This window comes from Canis lupus, chromosome 18, assembly GCF_048164855.1.
Source record: "Canis lupus baileyi chromosome 18, mCanLup2.hap1, whole genome shotgun sequence".
NCBI lineage: Eukaryota > Metazoa > Chordata > Mammalia > Carnivora > Canidae > Canis > Canis lupus.
Window position 1 is genome coordinate 8,895,794 of NC_132855.1, and position 19,900 is coordinate 8,915,693.

A 19,900-nucleotide genomic window follows, 5' to 3' on the forward strand; every position below is an offset into this window, starting at 1 on the left:
AAGTAGACACAAATAAAAAATTTTAAATATCTCAAGTGCATGCCTTCTATCTATCTTTTGAGAACACTGGTCTATAGTCAATGCAATGATGAATTTGTTATCCTATTTTATCATGCCATCTATATCAAGAATCATAAACAGGAATGAGCCATCAGACAACAATTATAAATCAGTATTTTTCACATAAAAAAAATACAGATTTCTGACTTCTTCTGAAAACAGTAGATTTGACACCTGGGCCTGAGTTTGTGATGTCATAACTGGCAGCAGAAAATGAGCAGGATCCCAGCAGTGAGTCCCTGGTGGGGAGGATGTGCTGGTGGACGTCTCCAGTCACTGTAGTGTCTCTGCCTTGCCCACCTCATTTGTATTAAACATGGACTTGGTGGACATTTTAGGCTTTGATGTCAGATCTACTGCCAAGACAGACTGACTATTTGTCTACTGACTGTCTACTGACTGACAGTAGATCTGACAAGGATTTCTTATTCTATCCCAACATGGAGACAGTTTTCATCTTGGTATGTTGTATGCTGCCAGATAATTTTTACCTCCAACATTAACTTTTAAAACCAATCATATTAGCTTGATCCGTATGACTTTGCCATTTCTCAGGTCCCAAATGCTAGAAATAAAGGAATTTTACAGGGTTCACCTAATTGTAAATCTGCTTATTGATGCACCATGGTGAGAGTTGTTTTGTTTTGTTTTTTTTTCCTTTTAGAGAGAGAGAGAGAGAGAGAGGCAGAGACAGAAGCAGACTCCATGCAGGGATCCCGATGTGGGACTCAATCCTGGGACTCTGGGATCACGCCCTGGGCCAAAGGCAGATGTTCAACTGCTGAGCCACCCAGGCGTCCTGAGAGTTGGTTTTAATAACAACCTTTCCATGGCTGAGGTAATGAAATGCTGCTGAAAGAAAGACCTTGACTAATGAAGGTATTTAAAAAACGTGATTAACTGGGGCGCTACTGTGGCTCAGTTGGTTAAGCCTCCCACTCTTGACTTTGGCTCAAGTCACATTCTCAGGGTCATGATCTTAGAGTCATGATATGGAGCCTCACTTTGAGCCCCGCTCAAGAGTGTCTCTCGCTCTCTGTCCATCCCCTGCCTCTCTCCCTCTCTAAATAAATAAGTGAATGAATGAATGAATAAATAAATAAAATGATTAACATCGTCATTGGTTTCTTTTTTTAAAATTTTATTTATGATAGTCACACAGAGAGAGAGAGAGAGGGGCAGAGACACAGGCAGAGGAAGAAGCAGACTCCATGCAGCGGGAGCCCGACGTGGGATTCGATCCCGGGTCTCCAGGATGGCGCTCTGGGCCAAAGGCAGGCGCCAAACTGCTGCACCACCCGGGGATCCCCTAACATCGTCATTGGTTTCAAGGGAGATTTAAAATCACCATGTTGTCACTTTCTAAGGAAAAGAATAGTGTGCAAAAAGGAAAATTATCTTATATGTTATTAAGCCAGATTCTTTCCAGACCTGAAACCATTCATTCATTACAGAGTAGGGACATGATGAGGAAAAAAAAAAAAAAAAAGAAAAAAAAGAAAGAGTCTTTAGTGCCTCAGAATGTCCTTGGTAAAATGCACTAAATTTCACTATGAAGTTTGTGTTGCTCCATTTGTAACTGGCCTACCACAAGGTTGTCTTGAGTCCTGCCTTTTTGGGGCACATTCGAAAAGAACACAGATCCAACTCCAGAAGCTTTGACAACAGGTTTTTACAGAGGAATTGTTTTTCCTAGTCATAATGAATTTTATTAGAAGGAATAATTGCCTCAAAAAAGAACTGATAAGGGATCCCTGGGTGGTGCAGCGGTTTGGCGCCTGCCTTTGGCCCAGGGCGCGATCCTGGAGACCCGGGATCGAATCCCATGTCGGGTTCCCTGCATGGAGCCTGCTTCTCCCTCTGCCTGTGTCTCTGCCTCTCTCTCTCTCTCTCTCTCTCTCTGTGACTATCATAAATAAATAAAAAATTTTAAAAAAAGTTAAAAAAAAGAACTGATAATGGTTAAAATTTCACACTCTACAATTTGTTAGAGAATAAAAAAAGATCAAGTTGTCTTGATAAAATTTATATCTGTAGATATTTATCTAGGGAAACTGGATTTGACAAAAACAATGTTCACAAAAGAAAAATTACAATGGCAGAAGTTATAATGGATACAATTTGATGGATGTATTAAATACTTTCGGGCAGCCCAGGTGGCTCAGTGGTTTAGCGCCACCTTCAGCCCAGGGCGCGATCCTGGGGACCCGGGATCAAGTCCCATATCAAGCTCCCTGCATGGAGCCTGCTTCTCCCTCTGCTTGTGTCTCTGCCTCTTTCTCTCTGTTTCTCTCATAAATAAATAAATTCAATCTTAAAAAAAATAAAATAAATACTTCCCATACAATCTACACAAAACAGAATTGAGTTCTTTGAAAATAAGTAAAATAAAAGTAAAAAATATTAGAGACAAATTTACAAGAAAGAATAAGAAACTGATCAAGGAATTAAACTAGCTTACTGGAATTCACTGCAGAAAATCTATTACATCTGCATTCATAGACATGGAGTCCAAGGGACCACTCAAAACATCATCCAACTGATGTCAGTGGTCAGGGGAGAGAAGGCCTAGTTCCCACTAGGGGGCAGCTTCCCAAACCCAGTGGAACTAGGGCATATGTGTAGAGGCAGCTTGGTTGATTCTGCTCAAACTCCATAGCCTACAACTTAGACAGCTATGGCTGGCACTACCTACCTTCCAGTCACCCACTCCAACTTCCTCTGATCTCCATTTAGATGAGGTGACTTCCCCAGATTGGGTTACCTGGCTCATACCTATTCCCTGTCTGGCAGGTGGTCTTCCGGGGGCCTACTTCCTACTGTTCCTTCAAGACTCAGACCTAGCCCCTCCTCATTGCCTCCCATGTAGCCTCCATCTCCCTGCAATCCAGACTTTGTCCCTCTGAATAAATTCCTACCAAAGTCACCAAAGACCTCTCTGTTGCCAAATCCAACAGAAACACTTAGATTGCCTTCTCTGTCCATCACTCCCTCATTCTGGTCACCATTTCTTCTCAACTTTCCACGACACACTGCACAATGAAGCTCCATGTGGCCAAGGGCAATGCCCATATCTGGATAAAGCTGTGGGCCATTATCAATCTCTACCCAGGCCAGCTGTGGGGAAATGAGGGCCTCAATCCTGAAGGAGGGAGTTGGAGTGTCCACCACATGCCTCAAATTCAGCAGGTCCGAAATAATAGGCATTTGGTCCTGACCATTCTACTTCCAAATTTTTCCTGATTTTGTTGCCCTAGTTCAAGTTTTCATCAGCTCCTGATAAAGATTGATGTGAAAAAAAAAAAAAAAAAAAAAAAGATTGATGTGATCTCTTTCTTGGTTTGCTTGGCCTACTGTTAGTTCCTGCTTTATATAGCTTATTTTTAAAATGCTTTTCCCAGTTTTACTGAGAAACAGTTGACATACATCACTGTATAATTTTAAGGCATACAGCATTATGGTGTATTTTATATTTATAAAATTTATATTTATATAAATATTTATATAATTAAAAACAAAATTAATTTTTATATAATTAAAAACAAAATTAATATTTATATAAATATTTATATAATTAAAATTAATATTTCTTTTAAAATTTATGTTTTGTGAAATGATTACCACAATAAGTTCAACTAGCACCCGTCATTTCATATAAATATACTAAAAATAAAAGGAAAGAAAAATTCTCCTGTGTGAGAACTCTTAGGATTTACTCTCTTAACGGCCTATATATCATGCAGCAGTGCTAACTATAGTTATTGTGTTGTACATCTCTAGTTATTTATTTTATAACTGGAAGTTTGTACCTTTTGACTACCTCCTTCCAACTTAAGACTATGCCTCTGGTAACCACAAGTCTGATCTCTTTATGAGTTTTAGATTCCACCTGTAAGTGATATCATACAGTGTTTGTCTTTCTCTGTCTGACTTATTCCACTTAGCATAATGCCTTCAAGGTCCATCCATGTTGTTGCAAATAGTAGGACTTCCTCTAAGCGCATTTGTGCCTCAATGATATTCCATTGTATGTATGTATTTATATACACCATAACTTCTTTATTCATTCATCCATTGCTGGACACTTAGGTTGTTTCCATGTCTTGGGTATTATAAATAATGAGGCTATGAACATGGGAGTGCAGATACATTTTCAATTTAGTGTTTTTATTTCCTTTGGATATATTCCCAGACGTGGAATTGCTGGATCATATGGTAGGTCTCTTTTTATTTTTTAAAGATTTTATTTTATTTTAGGGGTGCCTGGGTGGTTCAGTCAGTTAAGTGGTTGTTTTCAGCTCAAGTCATGATCCAGGGTCCCTCCCTGCTCAGTGGAGAGTCTGCTTCTGCCTCTGCACCTCCCCCCCACACTCATGCACTGTTTCTGTCTTTCTCACTCTCTCAAATAAATAAATCTTTAATAAAATAAAATCTAAAAAAAAAAAAAGATTTTATTTATTTGTGAGAGAGCACGAGCAGGGGTAGGGGCAGAGGAAGAGGGAGAGAGAGAATCTCAAGCAGACTCCCCACTGAGTGTGGAGCCCAACACAGGGCTCAATTCCTTGACCTCAAGATTATGACCTGAGCCAAAAGCATGAGTTTGAACACCTAACTGACTGAGCCACCCTGGTGCTCCTTAAAGATCTTATTTTTAAGTAATCTCTGTATTTAATTTGGGGCTCGAGCTTATAATCCTGAGATCAAGAGTTACATGTTCCACTGACTGAGCCACCCGGGTGACCCTCTTTTTCATTTTTTACAGATCCTCCATCCTGTTTTCCATAGCAGTTGTACCAATTTATAGTCCCAACAGTGCACAAGGCTTTTTTTTCCTCCACATCCATTATAGTATGTTATCTCTTATCTTTTTGATGATGGCATTCTAACAGGTGATATATTGGCATTATGAGGTGGTATCTCACTGTGGTTTTAATTTGCATTTCCCTAATGAATGCTGATGTTGAGCATCTTTTCATGTGCCTATTGACCTCCTTTGGAAAAATGTTCAAGACCTTTGCTCATTTTCAGCTTATTTTTTTAAAAGATTTCTTAATTTATTCATGAGAGAGAGAGAGAGAGAGAGAGAGAGGTAGAGACACAGGCAGAGGGAGAAGCAGGCTCCATGCAGGGAGCCTGATGCGGGACTCGATCTGGGGACTCCAGGATCACACCCTGGGCCGAAGGCAGGCACTAAATTGCTGAGCCACCCAGGGATCCCCTCAGCTTATTTTTAAAATATTTTTCTTATTGTGATAAAATATACATAATACAAAATAGATAATTTTGAACATTTAATCTAAAAAAAAAAAAAATATTTATTTATGGGCAGCCCAGGTGGCTCAGCGGTTTAGTGCCACCTTCAGGCCAGGGCGTGATCCTGGAGACCAGGGATCAAGTCCCACGTCGGGCTCCCTGCATGGAGCCTGCTTCTCCCTCTGCCTGTGTCTCTGCCTCTCTGTCTCTGTGTCTCTCATGAATTAATGAATAAAATATTAAAAAGATAAAATAAAAATATTTATTTATTCATGAAAGACAGAGAGAGGCAGAGACATAGTCAGAGGGAGAAGCAGGTCCCCTCAGGAAGCCTAATGTGGGACTCGATTCCTGAACTCTAGGATCATGCCCTGAGCCAAAAGCAGGGCTTAACTGCTGAGCCATCCAGGCATCCCCGAACATTTTTTTATTTTTATTTTTTTATTTTTTCTATTTTTTTAAATTTATGATAGACACACACACACACACACACACACACACACACACACACACAGAGGCAGAGACACAGGCAGAGGGAGAAGCAGGCTCCATGCACTGGGAGCCCGACGTGGGATTTGATCCCGGGTCTCCAGGATCGCGCCCTGGGCCAAAGGCAGGCGCCAAACCGCTGCACCACCCAGGGATCCCCATCCCTGAACATTTTAAAATAAATAATTCAGTGGCATTAATTAAATTTACAATGTTGGGGGTGACTGGGTGGCTCAGTCGGTTAAGTTTGACTCTTGATTTCGGCTCAGGTCATAATCTTGGGGTGGTGAGATCAAGCCCCACATGGGGCTCTGCACCAGGCATGAAGCCTGCTTAGGATTCTCTCTTCCTCTGCTCTTCCCCAACACCCCTTTAAAAAAATTCACAATGTTGTGCAATTATCACCATTATCTATTTCTAGAACTTTGTTGTTATCTAAACAGAAACTCTGTAATCACCTAACAGTAACTCTCCATTTCCCCTTTTCCCTGGGAACCCGATTTTTTGTTTCCCCAGGAACATTTTTAGGGAAGACACCAGTACACCATGTGTTGCTGTCCGTGAATATATCTTCAAAGTTCTCTTCACCCTCCCTCCAGTGCTGAAGAGCCTGTCCTCTCTCTGAGCCCTGCAATCTCTCTCCAGTCTTCTCCTGACTTGCTGCTCTCTGGATCTCTTACCTTCTCATGTGCTATTGCACCAGCTTCCTGCAGGCCTTCTAGATCCCACAGAGCCGGCAGTAAGGTGCAGTCCAGCTTTTGTCTCATGGCAAGCAGCCTCTTGGCATTCTTGGGAATAAAATTCTCCATCCTAACCCCAGAAAAATGTGATGTCCCCATACATTTATAATTTTCTCCTCAGAGGCAAGCGTGGGGAGAAACCAAATGCATGTTGGCTTGTGGCACCAAGACTATTTCCAACTCATAGCCTGACCTTCCCCCAGTTCTTTTCTCATGGGGTTGCTGAAAGTGAAACTGCACTGGCAGTCACCAAGATAGCGTAGGACTCTGAAGTGGAAGGGACCAGCATGTGATGGTGAAGCTGAGGCCTGGATAACAAGAAGACAGTCATGTAAAGAGTCCACACAAGAATATACAGACAGAACATGTGCAAAAAAGCTGAGGTGGGAAGAAGTGTTGCCTATTGGAGGAGGCCTGGTTGCCTGAAGGTGGTGGGCATGCAGGAGAGTGGCCAGGTCCAAATCATGAGGGTTTTGGGTGTGATGTAAGAAGTTTACACTTGATTCCACGTTCAACGGGAAGCCATGTGTATAAGCTCAGACACTTTCACTGTATGTAATAGAAAACCCAGCTTAAGCAGTTTAAGCAATAGAGGGAATTTATTGACCCGAATACCTGAAAAGTCCAGAGGAGGATGGTCTTGAGGTGAGGACTCTGGTTTCATTTTAATTTGCCATTCCTCATCTTGCCATCTTGTCTTGGCCTACTTTCTCCCAAGATGGCAAGATGGTTTGGGCTGCAACCAGGGTACCTGTTTCTTTTTTTGCAAGGAGAGGGAGAGTCTAGCTTCTGTAGGCCAATTAACAGAATCCCCCACCTTCACTGGGTTTGGATCAGCCTGGACCAGTCACAGTGGGCGTATCTCTACACACCTCAATACCTGCAGTGAAGCTCTAACTCTAGTCAGGATTCCCTCCTTCCTGACGCTAGGGCTGGGGTCAATCCCAAATGGCATGTGGATACTTAGTGAGGGTGGAGTGGTCCTCCCAAAACAATTTGGAAACAATTAGGAAAGAAAAGGGAAGTGGATGCTGGGCAAGTAACTCCAAAATTCATTGTACCATGGAAGCATTGTTAAAAATCACTCTAGCTGCTATGAGGGCAGACTGGAGGAGCCAGGAAGGAAGGAGGAAGGCTAACTACTAGACTGTTGCAGTGGTTCAGTCCAGGGTGATGGTGGTACAGACGGAGATGCATTTCGGGGATAGAATTGACTGGACCTAGTGATGGATTGGATGATGGAGGAGGTAGTTGTGTCCAGATTCTAAGAAGTCTCAAGTGACAGGCTTTGGATATTATCTTTGTAGACAATGATGGAGGTTTTGGAATGAGTTGCCTTTTGCGAGAGTAGGAGATTAAGAATTTTTGGTTTTGGATGTCTTTCCATTTTTCTTTTTTAGTTTTTACAATTTACCACAGCATATTCTTTTGCTTTTCTACTGTTTTCCAAGTGATGAAAACACCAAAATGAAAGCCTATGATTTCATTAGCTTGATTTACTGCTCACCCTGTATCCAAGTCAACTGACTGAAATTATCTTCAAAAAATCCTGTTTTCTGTAGCCTAATTTTATAAGCCCACAAGAACTCAGCTTCACTTGAATCTTACAACACTGTGAAATTAATATTAACTTAGCTGAATGTTTTCAGTTTGAATTAATATGCTTGCAATGTCATTCAATCTTGCAAATTGCTATCATCAGGAAGTGAGCATGTTTTAGCTTTTCAAAGTATCAATTATGAGGCATAAGAGTTCAACTGCAGCTCCTGGTTTAATCCTCTAGCTATCCATCATCTAAAGCTTACTGAAAGAGTTGAATTAAACTTCAAGGATGTAGGGTGGCTATTTTTTACAGACCAGGTAAACAATAGCTGCAGTTTGATGCCCTTGATGGAAGTGGACTGGTGTGTTAATTCTGCATATGAAGTCAGCAAAGCATTACATTTTAAAGGATCTAGTCTTGTTCTGATTCAAATTTAAGTCTGTCCTTTCAAAAAGAATTGCTATTCCTCCATTCTGTAAAGAAGTTCGGGACTTGGCTTTATTTCATTTTAAGTTCCCATATATTATTTTGTCATTAAAATACAAAATACTTGGTGGGGCTTTTTTCTTTTGGACAAGTCCCCATCTCTGTTTCTCAGTTTTCTTATCATTTCTTTACTCTTAATGAGGATAAAAATTCCTGACTAGATAGCTCATAACACTGTTTTGCGGGGCAGGTCAGATGATACAAGGAAAAGTTGTGAGGCTTGCTAAATTCTACATAAAACATTGCTTTTATGGTCACACAACATCTATAGTTGTAGCAGTTACTGTTAGTGTCTTTTTGCACTACTGCTTCCTCAGTCTGTGTAAAGGCACTAGATCTGTGCAAGGCAGGCTGGGAGTGCCAGGCAATTTATACTGTGGGAACAGTCCTAGATCCATGACCATTGGGGGCTGGTGGATGAATATCCCATTTTTTTTTTGCCCTTTGGTGGCAGAATTGGGTGGAGGGCCACACTATGTGTGCTATGCAATCCCCTACAAGTCCTCGGAAAGGTTGAGGTTCAATTCCCACAGCAGTAATTCTTCATTAGTGCACACTTTTGCATTCCTTCCATTTCATTTTTTACATTTTCTGAGTTTACCTGTGAAATAAATGATCTGCACTCAAGTTATCTTCAGGTCCATTTTTTTTTTTTTTGAAGATTTTATTTATTGAGAGAGAGAGAGAGAGAGAGAGAGAGGCACAGACACAGGAAGAGGGAGAAGCAGGCTCCATGCAGGGAGCCTGATGTGGGACTCAATTCGGGGTCTCCAGGATCACACCCTGGGCTGAAGGTGGTGCTAAACTGCTGAGTCATCCGGGCTGCCCTTCAGGTACATTTTTCGTGGAACTCAACCTAAGACCCTAGTTCTAATGGTCTTTCAAAAAGTATACGTGCAGCTAGCTCACCAAGGATAACCTAGAATTCTCTGGCTTTATTGCCCAGCCTTAGTCCTGGATTGGAACTAAGTCTGTTTTGCCTCCTGACCAGCAGGGCTTAAGAGTATTTCCCAGTAACTCTCCAAGAAGTGGTTTCCTACTAATCCTGATTATACCTACCATCCCCTGATACTGTGTACCTTTTAGGGGGACAGGTGATACATGAGTCAAGCAGACAGAGAGGAAATATAACCTTTACTGCTAATAAAGATGCCATTGGAGAGCATGGCATATAGTTGTGAGCACTAACGATGAACCCCAAAGTCAGGCAGGTTTATCCAGTCACAGACAGTGGTGGGTAACCACAGGCCTCCAACGTCACAGGCAGAGCCTGCCACTCTAAAGTTTGCAGAATGGAGGAGGAGAACAGGATGTGCTCTCTCTGTAGACAGATCCAAAAGAGAAAAAGGGGTGCGGGGAGGGAGGGGTTGAGTCATAGATGCCTAGTTCCTGTTCTAGTCAAAATTCATTCTCCTTGTTCATAGCAGTAACAGGAGAGCAGAAAGAAACCAAGCAAGTTATTGTTAAGAATTCCTTTTATTATGGAAACATGATGCTAGGGAAAGGGGTTTCCCCTTTCCAATACTCCCAGGGTTTTTGTTCTCATAGCTCATTGGGCTTAACCATTAAGCTCAAGGCCAACCAAGAGTGTGATCTTCTCCTTGGTAGAAGATCAGCAATCTATCCTGACAGTGCTGCTCCCACCATGAGCATATCCCCCTACTCTTCCCATCCGAATGGTTGAAAGAGAATAGCTATTGCCCTCACAAGGTAATTCAGTGAATGAAATAATTCCAGGGCCATGCTGAATCCCAGCTGAAAGTTTCTCATTTCACTCTGCAGTCCTAATTATGTTTAACTATGTTGTTTGGTCAGTCTATCAGAGAAGCTCTGAAAAGAGATTATGACGATATAAAGATACTTCCATAGAAAAAAAGTCAAATATTGATGTCCCCCGATTTAAATATGACCCCTCTACCATTGTGAATTTCCCAGGGAGAAAAAGTTAAAAGATTAGATTCTCTTATATGCTTGGGTTAAACTCATCCTTCTGATTGTGCTTGTTCTGAATTAGATGGGTTCTTCACGCCTTGGATAGCACTGTGGTTCTTTCAGCAACCTGGACAGGGTCTCACGAGAACCACTGGTGTGGCTTTTATCAGAATCTCAAAAGTTAAATTATACACCAAATTTCTGGCATACCTCACTTTTTAAAGGATTTTTTGAAAAGATTTATTTTAGAGAGAGTGAAAACTGAGGGAGGGGCAGAGGAGTAAGGGAGAGAGAGAATCTCAAGCAGTCTCTGTGCTAAGCGTGAAGCCTGACTTGGGGTTTGATCTCACAACCCCGAGATCAAAACTTGAGTGGAAACTATGAGTTGGACGTTTAACCGAATGCACCACACCCAGGTGCCCCTGGTATACCTCAGTTTTAAAAGAGTATCATCAAAATTCTTAACACCAACATACTTAAACAGAAGAAAACAAATCAATACCAAGATCTTCAAGTAATTACCAAGATAAAATGATGCTCCCAGAACACTGCACCTTCCATAACAGAGACTCAGTGGTATCCTGATTTCAGCTTCACCAGGATGCTCAAGTCCCTGACCTGTAAACTTAAACTTGATTGGGAGGAGTGTCCTCCAAGAGGTTAGCACTGGCAACATGCTTTAACCATTTCTGTGGGAAGAATCAACTGTTATTTCTCTCAGGGTGACATACGGGACTGTAGGAGATCAGAATATGTCACCCCAATCTTTGCCACTCTGGCATAAGGATTATTTTGAGCCGAAGGCAACTGAGAAAAAGTAGGCATAGGATGACCTCTCTGTGGTATCCTATTTACCTGAAAACAAGATCCTAAATTTCCTTATGAAGGTATCTCCCCCCTCTTTCAACATCCCCTACTTTCCATATCAGGAAGGGAACAAACAACCTTATCACCAGAGATGAGATGGCACCTCCACCATTTAATAATCCCTTGAGTAGAGTACTTTCATCTGACTGATCCTCCCCTTTCAAACTGTCCAGCCTTTTGGGGTACACTTGGCATCAGTGTCCCAGCCTTTAATGAGGACTTCCCAATAGTTTTTGGCAAGTAGTCTCTATTCTCTGTGTAGCTCTAAGAGAGTACTTTCCAGTAGTGGTCTATATTCTTGCTCCCTCTGAGAGTCAGCACAGTTGGCTGAAATTTTGCTTCTATTCTTGTTTGATTTTTTTGGGACCAAGTTATTATTTCTGAGCTAAACAACAACAACAACAACAACAAAAAAAAAACAAAAAAAACCCAAACCTCCAAAACATCTACTCAATTTAAAAATAACCTCTTACATGAATTAAACCTAAGTACATCATCTTTTCCCTTTTATCTGTCCTTCAATTTCATTTTTCCTCTTATATCCATCTGATCTGTTCTCTAAGATCTCAACTTTATCTCCAAAAAAATCTTTCTCCTTCACAAGCTTAATTATTCTTAATTTTGTTCTCATTCCTTCATTGTTCCTGTTCTAAAACTGAAGTACATTCTAGAAACATTCTAAACATTCCCTGATTTCCTGAACAAATCTGATTCCTAGACACACAAGGTTCTAGGTTTAGGACTAACTATCTTCTTAATCTTTTAGAATAATTTAATGCAATTGTATCTTTAACTTAGGCATTTTCCATTATAGTAAGGCTTCTATGTCTTTGCTTTTTTCTATCTCTCTTTTTTAAGATTTATTTTTTTTAGAGTGGGAAAGGGGCAGAGGGAGAGAGTCCCAAGCAGACTCCCTGCTGAGAACAGAGCCTGCAGTGGGGCTCAATCTCACGAATCTGAGATCCTGACCTGAGCCAAAACCAAGAGGTGGATGTTCAACTGACTGAGCTACCCAGGTGCTCCTTCACTGCTTGTTTTTTTAATAAAAAACTGGTGTGGATATCTGCAAACCTGGAGGCTTAGAAATCTAAAGCCATGGTCAGAGCCTATTAAATTCACAAATCCAGTAAATTCTGGATCACATGGTGGGAGATTACTCTTGGGACTCTTGACAGGCCATATGACTTCAAGATTAGTCTTTGGGTACTGCCTACATAGGCTGGTATCAACAGTTGAAAACTAGAACTTCAAACTACAGTTCTCTACAGTACACATGCTGTGTAAAGACTGACTGTAAAAGAAATGAGAGAATGAAAATATCATCATTTTGAAGACACTAGAAAAAATAATAGATAACAATTACAATGAACACTAAACTAGTTAGATAAAAGACTGATGGAGAACTTTATAATGGTGCATGGACTGATACCTGAATGGACTATTAGCTCTAAAATCTCTAAAACTGGCACATGGGGTATTATATGCCTGATATGATGCAACAACAACAGTACTTATAGATTATTCTTGCAAAAAAAATTGTTTGAACACAAATTTACTGGAATTTCTTAAATCTACCAGTATGCAGGGAAAATGGGTGATAGAGGAACACGTTACATGATACAAAGAACATATGATCATCCAAATTCAGAAAGGGAGAGAAATGGCTCAGTTTCTTTAACAAAAAAGTGCCATTTCAAAAGGAACGGAACAGGAACTGTATAGATTAAAAGACCCTTAAGAACCATGCCAACCAAATGCAATATATGGATCTCACCTGGGACCTGATTTAAACAAACCAACCATAAAAGCATTTAAGACTTACAGAAAAGTTGCCGTAGTACCAAGAATTGCTATATAACCTTCACCTAACCAAATGTTAACAATATACTACATTCACTTTAGCATTTTCTCTCTACATATTCACATTGTTTTTTTGAGAGTAAGTTGCAGCCAAAATGCTCTTTACCCCGAATTTTCACTGTGTATTAACTAAAGACAAGGACATTCTCATATATAACCACAGTACAATTATCAAAATATGGAAATTAATACCAATTAACATTAGCTACAGACCTTATTTAAAGTGTACCATTTGTCCCACTAGATCTTTTACAGGAAAAAAACTTTTTTTTTCTTGGTCCAGAATCCAATCCAGTATAACATGTAGTCGTATTTCTAAAGTTTTCTTTAATCTGGAATAGTATTTCAGTCTTTGTTTTTCATGACCTGGACTTTTAAAGAATAAAGGCTGATTATTTTGTAGACTGTCCCTCAACTTGGGTTTGACTACTATCTCTTTGTTATATTTACATTATGCATTTTTTGAAGAATTCCTCAAGCATGATGCTTTCTCTTCCTCAGTGCATCTAATCAGGAAACATACAATATTTTTCCTATAACCGATATTACTCAAAAGGACATTTTTGAGACAACTAGGGAAAACTGAAAACATAAGATATTAAGAAGTTATTGTTAATTTTGTTAGATGTCATAATGGTATGTGTTTGTTTTTTAAAAATGGCATTGATCTGTTAGTGATATATGCATTGCAGAAGACAAGAGGCTTGATGTCCAGTTATAGGGAGTTTGGTTACATTAGGCAGGAAGCAGTAATAATAATAGAGTCAGATCTTGACTTTTCTGAAATAGTTTCCAATTTGTACATTCTCCAGGTCTTTGACCATTTTTCCTTTCTTTTGGTCACTACTTCTACAGTTTACACAAATAGTCAAATTTTGTGACTTGCTGGATGAAGAAAGAGTGTGGGAGAGGAAATTGAAATTACTGGCTGAAATTAACTTTATAAATAATTTGAACATTTCATTTCTTTGTGATTTGTATGTCTTCCTTATTTAAAAACTTTTTTTGGGGGGGATAATCTCGTCATCCAACATGGGGCTCAAGCTCATACCTGGAGATTGAGAGTCACATGCTCAACCACTTGAGCCAGCCAGGTACCCTGCAGGTCCTTCTTATTACAGATAATCAATCAAGTATAATGAAATGAGATCACTTATAATGATCATATAGTAGAGTTTTACAGCCAAAAATACAAAAAGTCCTCAGGTTATTTTTTGAAAAGTATTTTAAAAAAATTTGTTTCACCAAGGACTAACCCTTTGCTGATGTCCAAATTTAAACTATTTTTCTGAGTTTGTCTCATAAGAGAAAAACATGAAAAGTTGCTTCTGTGGTATTTTCTTCTAGTTTTTCAAGCCCTCATGTAGTAGCAACTGGTTCAAAATACTGCTTTGTTTCAAAGCATGCAGTTTAGATGTATCTTCACTGATGATGGTAATATTTCCATTTTGTTCCTGAGCCGTCAGGTCACTTTCACTATCAGACAGTGTACACAGTAGAGTGTCGTTTTCATAGGTTGGAAAATAATACCTGAAAACAACCACAGATACAGTGAATAATCAAACTATAAAATATCCAGAAAAGTTTCTAGCAGTTGAACATACACATTAATTCTGCTAAGTCTCCTTGCCCACAATTCCAACAGCATTTTGCGAAGGTGGTATGGGTGTCAACTTTGGAATTACTTTTACTTTAACCTTTACTGGCTGACGTCAATCTCACTAGCATCCTTGCTAGCTGCCCATTCAGCCTGTACTTGATGTACCCATAAAACTCACAATCTGGGAATGCCTGGGTGGCTCAGTGGTTGAGCCTTTGGCTCAGGGCGTGATCCTCGAGTCCCAGGATTGAGTCCCACCTCAGGCTCCCTGCAAGGAGCCTGCTTCTCCCTCTGCCTGTGTCTCTGCCTCTCTCTCTCTCTCTCTGTGTCTCTCATGAATAAATAAAAATCTTTAAAAAATTTGTTTAAGTACTATTATAGATTAGGCTCGATGCCCTTTGAAGAACACATCCCCACTGTAGGATTTCTTTTTCCTGATAAAACACAGAGTGTATCATACTTTTTATAGGCTATATTTATTGTTCCAATATAGCTACAAAGTAATTTTTGTTATTTCTGTGTAGGTACGGATCAGTGGACCAACTGCCTAACATTTATAAAATGCTAAGATGCAAAATATATACCAAAAGCTCTAATAGTTGTGCTTTGACATAGTAATTTTATTTCTAGGAGTTTATTTAAATGAAAAATTGGGTAAGTGTGCAATAAGATAGGCATAGGGATACTCATTGTATTACTATTCATAAGAGTAAAATGCAAGAAACAAACCTCAGTATCTAGCAAATTAGGGTATATCTACTGAATGGCATATTTGGCAATCATTAAAAATAATGCAACTGATATGTATTGATATAGAAAAATGCTTACAATATTGTTAATAAACTATAATGAAAAAAATCTATACCTCATCTTTATCTTCATGCCACAATATCTGAGAGTTAGTGACACATATAAAAGGGGGATTCCTTTATTTATTTATTTATTTTTTTTATTTTTTAAATTTTTTTTTTTTAAATTTTTATTTATTTATGATAGTCACACACAGAGAGAGAGGCAGAGACACAGGCAGAGGGAGAAGCAGGCTCCATGCACCGGGAGCCCGACATGGGGTTCGATCCTGGGTCTCCAGGATCGTGCCCTGGGCCAAAGGCAGGCGCCAAACCGCTGCGCCACCCAGGGATCCCCCTTTTTTTATTTAAAGATTTTATTTATTTATTCATGAGAGACAGAGAGAGAGAGAGGCAGAGACACAGGCAGAGGGAGAAGCAGGCTCCATGCAGGGAGCCCGATGTGGGACTCGATCCTGGGTCTCCAGGATCACACCCTGGGCTGAAGGTGGCGCTAAACCGCTGGGCTACCCAGGGATCCCAAAAGGGGGATTCCTTTAAAAATAAGGTTTTTGGGATCCCTGGGTGGCTCAGTGGTTTAGCACCTGCCTTTGGCCCAGGGCGCAATCCTGGAGTCCCGGGATTGAGTCCCACATCGGGGTCCCTGCATGGAGCCTGCTTCTCCCTGTGCCTGCGTCTCTGCCTTTCTCTCTTTCTCTCTCTCTCTCATGAATAAATAAGTAAAATCTTAAAAAAAAAAAAGTTTTCTAAGATTTTTGCTTTTTTAAAAAAAATAAACACATATTTCTCTTTTATTTAAGTTTGGAGAAATTGAATAAAGGAACAAGTAAGGGATATAGAGTAAAGAAGTATATGTGTGGTTGAGTAGCACTCACTCTGGTTGATCCCAGGTCTTTCTTTCAGGAAGCAGTGATGTATGTTTAGCTTCTTCCATATGAGTCCTTAACTCTGCTTTGGATTTGAATTTCACATGGCAGCCATAACATCTACATTGGTGAATTTGTCTCCGAATGAAATTGACCAGTTTCACTTGCTGGTAGAAATTTAATCCTGAAAACAACAGTTTATACAATCTTTAGAATCAGTCAGACTCATTTTTGCACTGTTATGATTTTTTAAAGGAGCCACTTCTCTTTCTCTTTTAAAAAAGATTTTATTGGGATCCCTGGGTGGCGCAGCGGTTTGGCGCCTGCCTTTGGCCCAGGGCGCGATCCTGGAGACCCGGGATCGAATCCCACGACGGGCTCCCAGTGCATGGAGCCTGCTTCCCCCTCTGCCTGTGTCTCTGCCCCTCTCTCTCTCTCTCTGTGACTATCATAAATAAAAAGAAAAAAAAAAGATTTTATTTATTTGAAAGAGGGGGGAAAGAGAAAAGAGAGAGAGAGAGAGAGAGAGAGAGACATGAGCAGGGAGAGGGCAGAAGATGGACAAGCAGAGTCTACACTGAGTGTGGAGCCCAAGGCAGGGCTCAATCCCAGGACGCTGAAATCATGATCTGAGCCAAAGGCAGACAATTAGCCAATTGAACCACCCAAGTGCCTGAGTCACTTCTCTTTATTAACCAACCTGAAGAGGCAGTCTGATTACAAAGCATAATAATAGATACCAAACTGTAACAGCCAATACTTTTATAGGGCTTATGTGCTAGGCACTGTTCTAATCAGTTTCCATGTATTAATATGTTTAGCTTTTGCAGAACATAGGTAGTATTATCATAGCCACGTATTAGGAAACTGCCCAAGGTTGAATAGCCAGTGGGTGGGTAGAACCAGCATTTGACGTACATACATGTCTGTAAGAAGAGCAAAGAAAAGTAACACATACCAGAGTCTAGGAAAGCAGTCAGTGAACTGAGGAATGGGAAGTAGGCTTTCTACTGTCTTTGATCCATTAGCGAGTCAGTAATTTACATCTTCATGCCCCTAATCTTTCCATCATAGGGATACTGAGAATGATGCACCTGGGTACATCTGTGATAAATAAATAATCCAGCTACACTGCCAAGCAGTACAGTAGGTGTTTTATATACATTATCTACTCCCTGTCACATTCTGTTGACCTGAGGCCTTATGTCACACAGCCAGTAAGTGCTGGAGCTGGAATATGAACTCTAGTCTGACATCAAAATCCATGGTCTTTCCATTAGCCCCTTCCACCTTATTTATGATGGATACTAACCGGTAGCTTGTATTTTATTTGAAGCATTCATATATGTAGGAAAGAAGAAAGACCATATGAAATAAAAAACCGTACTTGAATATTACAGTTCAAAATGGTTGTGAATCACCGTTTCAGGCGGTCCCATTGAGACCATCTGTGGAGAGACACATTTTGGCTGTGCACCCTCCCATCACGACACCGAACACAGGCATCGCTTACAGGATGGTGTATAAAAATGCCACATCATGGAAAACAACTTCTGAATCAAACTTACCAAGTTCTGACTTTATTTTGAGGAGATCAAACTCGTGAGCATCCTAAAAAAAGGAATGAATATCTGTGAGCATATAAATTATTTAATCTTTCAGGCTGAAGTTATAAACAGACGGCTTATTCATAGGAGTTTGAACACTGTTGAAACTCGTCTCAGTTCATCATGTTCTGCTTTTGAAGTATTCGAAATATAACTACTTCCCCCCACCACATCCAACTACTTTTTAAAGCACAGTCCAAACAAGTCATGCCAATCAGTTAAAACATTTTAATTATTCACAGTTTGTATCTACAGTTTTCACAATTTACTGTGTATGCATTCTGCAGTCTGACAAAAGTGTCCTCAGTCTCTAGTAAGATGTGGCCCTACTTACTATACTGTGCGCCTGGACTAGAATTATGGATATAGGTCCTTTGCTACACAAGCACATAGGTAATTTTACAAATCTGCTTTTCGTTTTATGCTGTCAAATATACGGTTTAATGCAAATTTCTCCTCACTGATATCTTATCATAAATTACATTTCTTTTGATTTTTACAATGCAGACTTATTCTGCTCTATTCTTGTAATCGTCCAACTGGGTAAATGTTTGAACTTAAAAGCTTACAGAGAATAAAGACCATCCAACTCCCTATGAAGGCATTAGTGTAACATCAGAGGCAGGATAATTAGGAATTCCATGATAAAAAAAAAAAAAAAAAAAAAAAAGGAATTCCATGATAGTTCATGATTGAAAGCTACTGAGTAGAGGCCGAGGACACAGGTCAAGGATGTTGCAAAGGGAATTCCTACACAGGGTAGGGGGTACTAAGACTCCTTTCAATTCAAAGATATTAGGATATTATGAACTAAATTTAAATACTGGTAACTATACCCACATACTATTAGCAACCTGTTTCAGAAAAAAAGACTGCTTTCGGAGGGGTAAATGCTCATGGCCTTTTAAACACCTTCTAGTTTTTTTATTTCATGGAACTAGGAACAGTGTTTCTGAATGAGAGTGGGGAGAAGGTGGGTGAAATAGGACAGTCTATATGATGGTTGGCAGAGATGGCTGGGGGAGGGTAGGGACAGCATATTAGAATCATCCAGTATAATATTCCTTATATTCAAATCACCCCTCTACCCTCAAGCTGCGATACTGTCAAGACTCATTAGATGTTCCCCCTTTCCACCTCCACTGTCCAGCTGAGGATCAGAGATATTGGTAATGTGTCATCTTTCAGATATACTGGGGTAAAAAGAAGATTTTGTTTCAAGCTTCATTATAATATAAAAATGGCATCCACAGAAGGGAACACACAAATTGGAAATGCCCTCAAATATCTTCCCTCCAAATCCTTGTGACTGAAGGAGCTTGCACAGCCACACTCTGTACTCTCTCTGCCCACCCCCCTACCCCCATGCTCTACTATTCCATTTCCATCAAGGGCTTTGTAAATGGAAGTTTCTCCCTTCCTGCTTTCTTCATTCACCAGCACAGAAAGCAGTGGAAAAAGACTCGGAACCTGTCCATATCTTGAGTACTGTTAATCATGGTTATAGGACCCACATTCTAAGCTAGAATTATCTCATGAACATCTAGAGGTAGGATGGCATCAGTGGTCTGTGAAATCCCACCCTAACAGTTCACACTCATCCAGGGCAATGTACTAAATTGCCCTGAGTTCTGGTTCTTCTTGATGGTTCTGACCTGTCTCTTCTGCTTTGCTTATAGCACTTAAAAGAAACAAAAAAAATTATTCATTTATTTATTTGACAGAGAGAGTGAGGGAGGGAGTGAGCGCAGGGGGAGGGTCCGAGGGAGAGAATCTTTCAAGCAGATT

The 19,900-nt window shown here is 40.1% G+C and overlaps 1 protein-coding gene and 1 long non-coding RNA gene across 4 annotated transcripts in view; one reads left to right on the forward strand and one right to left on the reverse strand.

The window, feature by feature from the left end:
* The first annotated feature begins 316 nt into the window (after positions 1–316).
* Positions 317–6,608, forward strand: LOC140608643 (uncharacterized). The gene is made up of 3 exons (XR_012010609.1): positions 317–521; positions 725–898; positions 6,319–6,608. It is a non-coding gene; the product is annotated as an uncharacterized lncRNA (long non-coding RNA).
* Positions 6,609–10,028: 3,420 nt separating this feature from the next.
* Positions 10,029–19,900, reverse strand: part of ZNF277 (zinc finger protein 277) — a 109,102-nt gene continuing 99,230 nt past the window's right edge. For all 3 annotated transcript variants that reach the window (XM_072783427.1, XM_072783429.1, XM_072783428.1), the window contains exons 10-12: positions 18,074–18,116; positions 16,515–16,689; positions 10,029–14,760 (exon numbers count right to left, since the gene is read on the reverse strand). In XM_072783427.1, coding sequence (XP_072639528.1) covers positions 14,574–14,760; positions 16,515–16,689; positions 18,074–18,116 — 405 coding nt within the window. In that variant the 3' untranslated portion in view covers positions 10,029–14,573. The remainder of the gene's footprint in view (positions 14,761–16,514; positions 16,690–18,073; positions 18,117–19,900) is intronic.